At 41.2% G+C, this 10,460-nt stretch overlaps 1 protein-coding gene across 1 annotated transcript; it reads right to left on the reverse strand.

Annotated features, from left to right (window-relative positions):
• Positions 1-1,972: 1,972 nt before the first annotated feature.
• Positions 1,973-4,212, reverse strand: LOC102776635 (uncharacterized). Its single transcript, XM_006804617.3, has one exon. The coding sequence runs from the start codon at positions 4,100-4,102 to the stop codon at positions 2,450-2,452; it is 1,653 nt and encodes a 550-aa protein (XP_006804680.2). The 5' UTR covers positions 4,103-4,212; the 3' UTR covers positions 1,973-2,449.
• Positions 4,213-10,460: the final 6,248 nt, after the last annotated feature.

Below are 10,460 nucleotides of genomic sequence, written 5' to 3' on the forward strand. Positions count from 1 at the left end.
AAAAAAATGTTCATGCTTTTTTAATTTGTCATTTATTAAAATTATGAATAGATATTTTAACTCAAAAGTACAGTTTTTAAATTTAATGTTGCTGAAACAACAAAGTAATAAAAAAATAAATCTATCTGATGGAGAAATCCCTCATCTTTGGAAAAGAGAGTTTATTACAGAGAAATGTCTCTTAACAAAATAAAAGCTCTACTATACGCTTCTTCTGGGCTATATTCTCAGCAGCATATTAAACATATCAGGTCCCCATAAGGAGAATCATGTGCTAACGGCTGTCTAAATGACTCGGGTAAAGTTTGTAGCATGCGTGCTTGTTGTTTTTGTCTGCTTCCACTTGTCTTTGCACGAGGATGCTGTCGGAGTAAATGTGCAGTCATATTCGTTGTGTTCCCACTAGTGCTGGCAGCGTTAATCTGAAATGACGTTAACGCCACAACACGGCAAATCTCCGTTAACGAGCTACCGCGGATCACCCCGTGCGTGGGGCTGGACGGCCAACACGTTAACGAGCTAACTGCGCTAACGCACTAGTTCCCACCAATGTAACTGAGCATTGCTGGCACATCTGACATACTGTTTTACTTTAGTCCATGACGCGCTTACCTTCAGGGTCATACGTCACATGAAAACCAAAATAGTTCCAAACGCCAGATCTGAATGAGGGTGGGGGAGGTTCAATTTGCCATGTTGCAACGAGCTTAACTTCTGTCTTGCTAGCTTGCGCTGCGCTCAGTGGATCTGCGCTCGACAGTGCAGCCTAGGCGGAGTAGTCGAACGCAGATCCACTGAGCGCTCAACACAGACAGCACCGTCAGAAGAAAAGTTGATAAAATGAATTAAAAATTTTGAATTGTTCGATACATATGCGTACCGAACCGAAAGCACTGTATCGAATGGTTCAATATCGATACGAGTATTGTTGCACCCCTAATATACATATACATATATATATATATATATATCCAATGAAGAAAATTCATTGAATAAACGTGTTTGTGGATTATCAGCCTTTAAATCTTTTTACTAGGTGTTCTGCGCCTCTTGCTTTTGCCGTACTGGAGTTGTGATGGATTTGAGCCTCCCTGCAGTCTGAATTGGATGGATGTGTGGATATGACACATTTTTGTTAAGGTCATGATAATATTTACTGTTTTAAGAAAAAAAGAAACTAGATTGTGAGAAGCGTCTTCAGAAAGCATCATTATTGCACTGTATAACCTATGAGGAAATTTACAGCAGGGCAATAGGCCATGTCAGGTATTATCATTGGAAACACTCTAGAAGATGAGTATTTATAGTTTTGCTTTGTCGTAAATTTGTGAAAATATAATTATTTGGGGGCAACGGTGTAAGTCAGTGTTTTGCCCTTAGTCTGCATGTTCACAGACTAGCCCAACATTATTATTATTATTTGGTGGTAACTCAATCTGCAGACATTTTACTCACTTACAGAAATGAGGAATTTGGTCATATTGCCCCTTAAGATTAAAGGGAGTTTTTCTCACGGCATTGTATGAAGCAATTTACGTCATATTTTGGTAATTTTTATGTCACTTGTCACCATTTGAAACTATATCATTAATAAAAAAAAACCCAAAAATTAATTTGTCCAGTTTCACAGCTGTGTGAAGTGGAGAGAGAGAGACCCAAATGCAGGCACTGGCTTATGTGCAACGAGTGAGCTTTACTTACACGTGGTGTACACACAATACAACAGGTATGCACAGACACGAGCTTAACACTATCAGACATGGCAACAGGGAGGGAACAGAGACACAGAACAGAAAGAGCTCAAAACACAAAACCTGAGAAGTAGAAATACTAGGACAAAATATTAACAGTGACTGTTTGTCACCTGTTTATAACTCGAGTTACCATCATTTCTACACTGACTGCAGTACAGAGTGAGTGAGATGCCAATCTGTGCAATGAAGGATCACGACAGACAACAGCTTATGTGCTCTCAAGTTTATCAAAGTTTATTATTTAATGATGTCACCATCATTCAGCAGGCTATTACAAGAATAGACATAACATGTAACTCAGAATAAAAATCTCTTATATCAATGATATTTGCATTTTATGACATAAAAACATTAAGCAGGTTTAAAACATGGAGAACACAGTGTGTGTGTCAGGCATTATAAACAGTTAAGAGGGAATAAAATAATTGAATGAAGAAATAAAACAGTTATGTTGTGATCACTGTTGTATGTTATTTGGGTTTTATGTTGTCTAAAGTGATGTAAAAAAATGATAAAGCATTAAACTGTAAAAAAAAAAAAAAACATTTAGAATTGCACAAGTGGTAAAAACTTAAAATTACTTAATATTGCTGTTGCTGGCTGAGATTTAATGCCTCTAAATATTTGATGCTACTTCTGTCTTTATTTACCTTATGTTATTTGTGAATTGTCAAAGATGTAGCATCAAGAAATGTTTAATTACATTTCTCCACGTGAGCCATGAGCTCTGCTTTTTCCTTCATGGACATCAGAGACTGAACTCGTTGCTTCCAGCCTGGTTTAGCCTCAGATTTCTCTCCTTCAATAAGCATGTCGATGTACTCTAGAGTGGACAGAGGGTTTGGCTTCAGTGCTATCTCTTTAAGTCTGTTCAGACACTCTGCAGATCTCTCCACCAGTTTCACCACCTCAGCCTGCAAACAGTCGTACTCAGCATTCAGTTTGTCAACCAGTGCTTGAACAGTCATCTTCTCTCCTTTGGCCTTCAAGTACTTTTTTCTCAGCTCCTTTATTGTTCGTTTCTCTTTAACTTCTTTATACACCCATTTATACTTCTGATTATAATGTACATTCCAGATGCATTTCCCTGGGCACTCTGTACAGTATCCATCTGGCCCCATTGCTGCACAGCCATGTTTATCTGCATCATTTGCTATCTGGCAAGGGTAGTGACAGGTGTAATGACACTGCTTGCAATTCGTGATGTAGTTTCCAGGATTCGAAATATCCTTCTGAACAGGGATTTTAACAGAAACTTCAAACTCAAAGCTTTCATTTCTGCTGATCTCTGCCTTGCAGTTTTTAATTTTTTCACTCGTCTCTTTTATCTCCTCAAGCTTGGCTAACCCAAGTTTCACCTGCAACTGCAGATTCTCAACTGAAATCTCGAGCTCCTTTCTTTCTCTGAGGACTTCCTTTGTCAGTGTCAAGCTTTTGGTTACTATTTTATTCAAAGCAGCAAAAAACCTCTTCATACTTTTCGTCCCCATCTCCCAAAACATCTGATTGAAGTCCTCTTCATCATCATCATTATCATCATCATCATCATCATCACTCATGCTTTCTGCTACAGCTGATTTGTTATTTGCAAACAGTGCTGAGTTATTGAACTTGAAGTGAACCGGCAGTCCGTCTTTTGTTTTAGGACATGGGACTCCTGCAGCATTGATCGCCTCTAGAACTGATGGTCGTTGACTGTCTGCAAATGTCACCAGAACCCTGATGTTTTCTGCCACATCTTTGCCAAAGATTGAGAGCACTGAATCAAACACATATCTTTGTGCTGCTGTGAGTCGTGCTAAAGCAGCCTGAGCTACAAAACACACAGCATCGATTTCACTGACACCATGTGGGAAAGTGAAGAGATTACGTAGCTGCTCTACAGTTTCTCTGTCTCTTTCTATGCCTCTTGTATCTCCAAAGCCTGGAGTGTCCACAATGGTCAGAGAGAACGGGATTTGAAATCCCTCCTGGTGGTTGATTTTGTAAACAGCGACTTCAGAGGTCTGACTGTGAGCTTGTGATGTTGACTGAGTTTCATTCACTAAGTTAAAGCGATATGGATCCTCCCATTTAACACCTAAAATGTAATTGATCATCCCGTTGATGAGAGTTGTCTTCCCAGCACCGGTTGCACCCATAAGCATTATGGTGCGATTAGGTTTACTGGACTCTTCTCCAATACTGAAACTCTTGCATCCATCGACATTGAATGTCATGTTCTTTTCCAGGTGAACCATATAAACTGGGAGAAACCCTGGTGGCGTTTCAAGTGGTTTGCTGACTTTTATTTTAACAGCATCTGAAAGCTTTATGGAGCCACCTCCTTCTTTAAAAAACCCAGACATTTCCTGTTGTGTTGTATATTATTTTGTGAACTTACAATGGAAAAGTTATTTTTCTAGTTCTAAAAAAGCAAATATTTGAAATGATGTGCAGTCAACTTAATGTCTTCTGCTCTCGAAGTGACTGAAGATCTGCCAGACCCAAATCTGCAAAAAGACAAATACTCAGAATTCAATCATAATACAAACTGGCACAGACTCAGATCAATATGACATATAGAAAGATGAAGTGGTGCTCAAATACAGTATCATTAATCATAATTGATCTCTATTTAACCTGAAAAGACTGCATTACAACACAGAGAGATAATTTTGTAAGACGATGAAACAATATGCACGGAGACCAACAACAGTCTAATATTGAGCATCTTTGTGATGCCATCAAAAATTGTGGACTCCATGCTTTGTAACTGCACAGAAGTTGACAAAAGTTGTTCCACTTTTCAATTTCCAGATTTGTTCTTCATCAAAACGCAAGAAACATGCAGCTATACGTCATAAAGTGATAACAAATTATGTTTATCCAGATGAAACAGAAAGAGTCTTGTGTGGTTAGGTAAGATACTGAGGAGAACATCAACTAGAAACTAGACTGAGGGAAACTAGAACATAGAAGGATGATTGCATGCATGCATACAAATACATATAACACATATAATCTAGGCAGGTCTGAGGCCTTAACTCATTTGGTGTCTCACTATATTTTACTCTACTTGGCAACAGATGACCAGAGTCAATAATTAGCCCCAGAGACCCTGAGGGCTTGAAGTTTATTACCTTGTATGGAAGATGTTATAGAAAAGAGAAGTTCTATGTCTGTTTATAGCCATTAAAGATGTACAAGATGTACCATTAACTGTGACTAATGTCTTTAACCTATTTTAATCTGTGATTGACGCCATGGGGGGCGTGTACCCCACTGCTATATGATTAAAGAATAAGAGAATATAAGAGTTATTGGTCAGTTTATGGTTTAATAAGTGTCAAGTTCAGAAGTGCAGACTTCCTCCCTACTGGAGACGTCCAGTAGGTGATCCGGCGTGGCCGTACTGGAGATTGACCATCTACCAAGACTTGGGACCTTGGTTTAAAAAAAGGTTGTGATCAGAGGATCATTTTGGGAGACACTTATTTGTGAGAAAAAGAGTAATACCGGACGCAGAGGTCCGAGGAGTTGACATATGATTTAAGAGAACTCAAGCCAGCCGTGAGCTTGAGCGTAACAGTAAAGTGAGCCAGAAGGAAACCAAGGTTTACCGTGTTGAAGTAACTCTGATAATATTACTGCAGGTTATGAGAGATGATTAAAGCATTACCTGTGTCTGTGAAGATCCGCTGTGGTCCGTAAAAAGCCGTGTTTCTGTTGATATTTCCTCAAAGTCTGCGGACCGGTTGAGGTCTCACAAAAGACGTGCAGCTGTGTTGATATCCGGATTCGCTGTGACGTGTGACATAAGAAACTGTCTGAAATGATTTAAGTGCCACTGGAAGCAGGTTATGTGTGTGTGAGGCTTTGAAGTCTCTTTTTCCTTTCTCTTCTTTCTGGTTAAGAAAGTGCGGAGTTAAAACTTGGGTGCGGTCACTTCTCCTTTTAAATTTTAATGTAACAGGCACGTTGATCAAACCAGAAACGTAGTAATAAATGAAGGTGTGAGCATCCTCCTGATTGCAGAGAATTTATAGAATTATTTGAGTGAGTTTCCTTGTCTTTAAAAAAAAAAAAAAAAGGATTCTGCACAGTGAATCGAGGAAAGGTTCCCCTATCAGACTTTTAATTCAAGCACATTAACTGGTTTTACCTTCACTATTTTGCTGACACCTGTCACTCATGGGGAGCCCGGAGAGGTGTTAGTGGAGGTGTTGGTTTGTTGTGAAACATCAGATAGAGAGTTTGATTTTTCTAGAGCAGAGATTTTAACCGAACCAGAGTTTCCCAGCTTCCTGGCTGATTGTGTAGAACTGCGTGAAGGCTTAGCCCAAGTTCTGGCACAGCACGGTTATTTAGAAGAGTGAGAATTTCCACAGTAAATGTTGGTGTGCCATATTATTTTGTTTCAGTGGAAACTGAGAGAATTTCTAGGTGTCAGGACTGGCTGGTTTGTGCAGTTGAAACCATTTGTTTTTTTTATCAAAATTGTACCAGCAGATATTGATTCAGCTAAGAGCTACTGGGTGCGGCCAACTTCCCCTTTTTACTTCCCCTTTTAACCCTTTAAGACCTACCATAGAACCAAGTTAGCTGCATTTATCGTACACCTGCATCCTGTATAGATCAGTTTACTAAAGAAATTTCTGTAATATTAGAAAAACACAAGGAAAAGGTGACTTTTTTTTGTGGTGATTTTAACATTGATCTATTGAAGGTAAACAACCATAATAAGACTTCAGAATTTATTGATACAATGTTTAGTTTTGGATTCCATCCATTGATTCTAAAGCCGAGCAGAATAATGATGGATAGTGCCACTTTGATCGACAATATTTTTGTCAATAAGATAGACGGCAAGATACATAGTGGACTGTTAGTCACAGATGTAAGTGATCACTTGCCTGTCTTTTCAGTGTTTGAAATGAACAATCAACTTCATTTTCAAGAGGAAAAGCAGTGGTAGAATAAAAACACCAGAACAAATTGCAGCTTTTAAAACAGACGTAGAAAATTATGACTGGCAAAAAGTTTATGTGGAAGACACTAATGATGCATACAATGCGTTTTTGGATATATTTTTGTCAATCTATGACAGCCATTGTCCAATTAAAAAGTTTTCTGGAAATTATAAAAAGAAAAAAACATGGTTTACACAAGGTCTGGAAAGAGCCTGTAAAAAGAAAAATAGGTTATACAGGAATTTTTTGACACATAGAACAAAGGAAAATGAAGACAAATATAAGAAATATCGAAATAAATTAACATCTATTATGCGATATGAAAAGAAGAGATATTATGAACAGCTGCTTCAAAAACATAAAAGTAATATTAAGGCTACCTGGAGTGTATTAAATAGGATAATAAAAAATCAACATAATATATGTTCTCCAACACGTATTGTAACAAGAGGTAATGTAGTGATTGAAAATACTGAGAGCATAGTTAATGAATTTAATGATTACTTTGTTAATGTAGGTCCCAACTTGGCAAAAGAGATTTCTGTACCAGGAGGAAATGATGAAGTAGATTCTACTTCTTCTAAATGTAGCTCAATGTTTCTTGGTGGAGTCTGTGAGAGTGACATTGTAGAAGTGGTGAGTAAATTCAAGAGTAAAAAATCCATGGATTGTGACGACCTTGACATGTCGCTAATTAAAGAAGTTCTTCATAGTGTCCTTCAACCGTTAACATATATTTGAAACAAATCATTTCAAACTGGAATTTTTCCAGATAAAATGAAAATTGCCAAAGTGATCCCAATATATAAAACTGGTGATAAACAGATTGTGTCAAACTATAGACCGGTATCTTTACTGCCTCAGTTTTCAAAGATTCTTGAAAAACTATTTGCAAACAAACTAGATTCTTTTATTGATAAATATGATTTATTGAATGATCATCAGTATGGGTTTAGAAGAAATCGCTCAACATCTCTAGCTGTGATGAAATTTATTGAAAATATTGCAACGGCTGTGGATGAAAAACAGTTTGGAATAGGTGTGTTTATTGATTTACGTAAAGCCTTTGATACGATAGATCATTCTTTACTTTTACAGAAGTGTGAAAGGTATGGTTTAAGAGGTCTTGTACAATTTTGGTTAAATAGTTACTTGAATAATAGGTTCCAATATGTGAGTATTAATAACATGAAATCTAAACTTAGAAAAGTAACTTGTGGAGTTCCGCAAGGATCTGTTTTGGGACCTAAGTTATTTTTACTTTATATAAATGATATTTGTACAGCCAGTGATACTTTAAAATATGTCATGTTTGCTGATGATACAAACTTATTTTGCTCTGGAAAAGACATAAAGAAATTACTGAAAACAGTGGAAACAGAACTCATGAAGTTAAATAGATGGTTTGTATTTAATAAACTATCATTGAATGAAAGTAAAACAAAATTTATGTTATTTGGAGGTAGTAAAAGTAATATTAAAGTAAAATTGAATTTAAATAATGTTGAAATTGAAAGAGTATATGAGACAAAATTTTTAGGAGTAATTATTGATGATAAACTTTGTTGGAAACCCCACATAGAACATGTGAAACGGAAATTATCCAAGTCTATTTCTATTCTTTATAAAACAAGAGATTTTTTTAATAAAAACTGCCTTTATTTATTGTATACTTCCCTTTGTTTGCCTTATATGACCTACTGTGCAGAAATTTGGAGGAACACATACAAAACATATTTGGATTCAATATTTAAATTGCAAAAAAGAGCTATCCTCCGTGAATCGCAACCTTATCGTGGTGGAGGGGTTTGTGTGTCCCAGGGATCCCAGGGGCTATGTTGTCTGGGGGCTTTTGCCCCCTGGTAGGGTCTCCCATGGCAAATTGGTCCTGGGTGAGGGACCAGACAAAGAGCGATTCAGAAGACCCTTATGAAAAAAACAGAGGGAACAGTTTACCCTGCCCGGGATAGGGTTACCGGGGCCCTGCCCTGGAGCCAGGCCCGGGGAGGGTGCCTGAGGGCGAGCGTCTGGTGGCCGGGCCTTAGTCCATGGGGCCCGGCCGGGCACAGCCCGAAGAGGAGACATGGGCCCATCCTCTCGCAGGCCCACCACCTGCAGGAGGCGCCATAGGGGTCGGGTGCATTGTGTGCCGGGTGGCGGCCAGGAGCGGAGGCCCTGGCGGACTGACCCCCGGCTGCCAAGACTGGCAATAGGGACATGGAATGTCACCTCTCTGGTGGGGAAGGAGCCTGAGTTAGTGCGTGAGGTTGAGAGGTACCGGCTAGATATAGTCGGGCTCACCTCTACGCATGGCTTGGGCTCTGGAACCAGTCTCCTGGAGAGGGGCTGGACTCTGTCTCAGTCTGGAGTTGCCCCTGGTGAGAGGCGGCGGGCTGGGGTGGGTATTCTAATATCCCCTCGGCTTGCTGCCTGTACGTTGGGGTTTTTCCCGGTGGACGAGAGGGTTTGTTCCCTGCGCCTTAGGGTCGGGGAACGGGTCCTGACTGTCATCTGCGCTTATGCGCCGAGTGGCAGTTCGGAGTACCCAGCCTTCTTAGAGTCCCTGGGGGGGGGTGCTGGAAGGTGCTCCACCTGGAGACTCTGTTGTCCTGCTGGGAGACTTCAATGCTCACGTGGGTAACGACAGCGAGACCTGGAGGGGCGTGATTGGGAGGAACGGCCTCCCTGATCTGAACCCGAGCGGTGCTTTGTTATTGGACTTCTGTGCTAATCACAGTTTGGCCATAACGAACACCTTGTTCGAACATAAGAGTGTCCATAAGTGCACGTGGCACCAGGACGCTCTAGGCCGTGGGTCGATGATCGATTTTGTAATCGTATCACCAGACCTGCGACCATATGTTCTGGACACTCGGGTAAAGAGAGGGGCTGAGCTGTCAACTGATCACCACCTGGTGGTGAGTTGGATCAGGTGGCGGGGGAGGACGCTGGACAGACCTGGTGCACCTAAACGCGTAGTGAGGGTGTGCTGGGAACGACTAGCAGAGGCCCCAGTCCGCGAGATCTTCAACGCACACCTCCGGCAGAGCTTCAACAGCATTCCGAGGGAGGCGGGGGACATTGAGTCCGAATGGACCATGTTCAGCGCCTCCATTGCCGAAGCTGCTGCATTGAGCTGCGGCCGCAAGGTGGTTGGTGCCTGCCGTGGTGGTAATCCCCGAACCAAATGGTGGACACCAGAGGTGAAGGGAGCCACCAGGCTGAAGAAGGAGTCCTATCGGGCTTGGTTAGCCTGTGGGACTCCGGAGGCAGCCGACAAGTATCGACAGGCCAAGCGGAATGCGGCTCGGGCAGTGGCTGAAGCAAAAACTCGGGTGTGGGAGGAGTTCGGAGAGGCCATGGAAAAAGACTTTCGGACTGCCTCGAAGAGGTTCTGGCAAACCGTCAGGCGTCTCAGGAGGGGAAAGCGGTGCTCTACCTGCACTGTGTATAGTGCTGGCGGAGCGCTGCTGACGTCGACTGAGAAAATTGTCAGGCGGTGGAAGGAATACTTCAAGGACCTCCTTAATCCCACTGACGCGTCTTCCGAGGAGGAAGCAGAGTCTGGGGATGAGGGGAGTGACCCGCCAATTTCCGGGGGCGAGGTCACTGAGGCAGTTAAACAACTCCTTGGTGGCAGAGCCCCTGGTGTTGATGAGGTCCGCCCCGAGTTCCTGAAGGCTCTGGACGTTGTAGGGCTGTCCTGGTTGACACGCCTCTGCAATGTTGCCTGGAGATCAGGGGCAGTACCCGT

This window comes from Neolamprologus brichardi, chromosome 18 (assembly GCF_056152115.1).
Source record: "Neolamprologus brichardi isolate AB-2024 chromosome 18, ASM5615211v1, whole genome shotgun sequence".
NCBI lineage: Eukaryota > Metazoa > Chordata > Actinopteri > Cichliformes > Cichlidae > Neolamprologus > Neolamprologus brichardi.

Coding starts and splice junctions, on each gene's coding strand:
- LOC102776635 (XM_006804617.3), bottom strand. CDS start 4,102: ATGTCTGGGTTTTTTAAAGAAGGAGGTGGCTCCATAAAGCTTTCAGAT.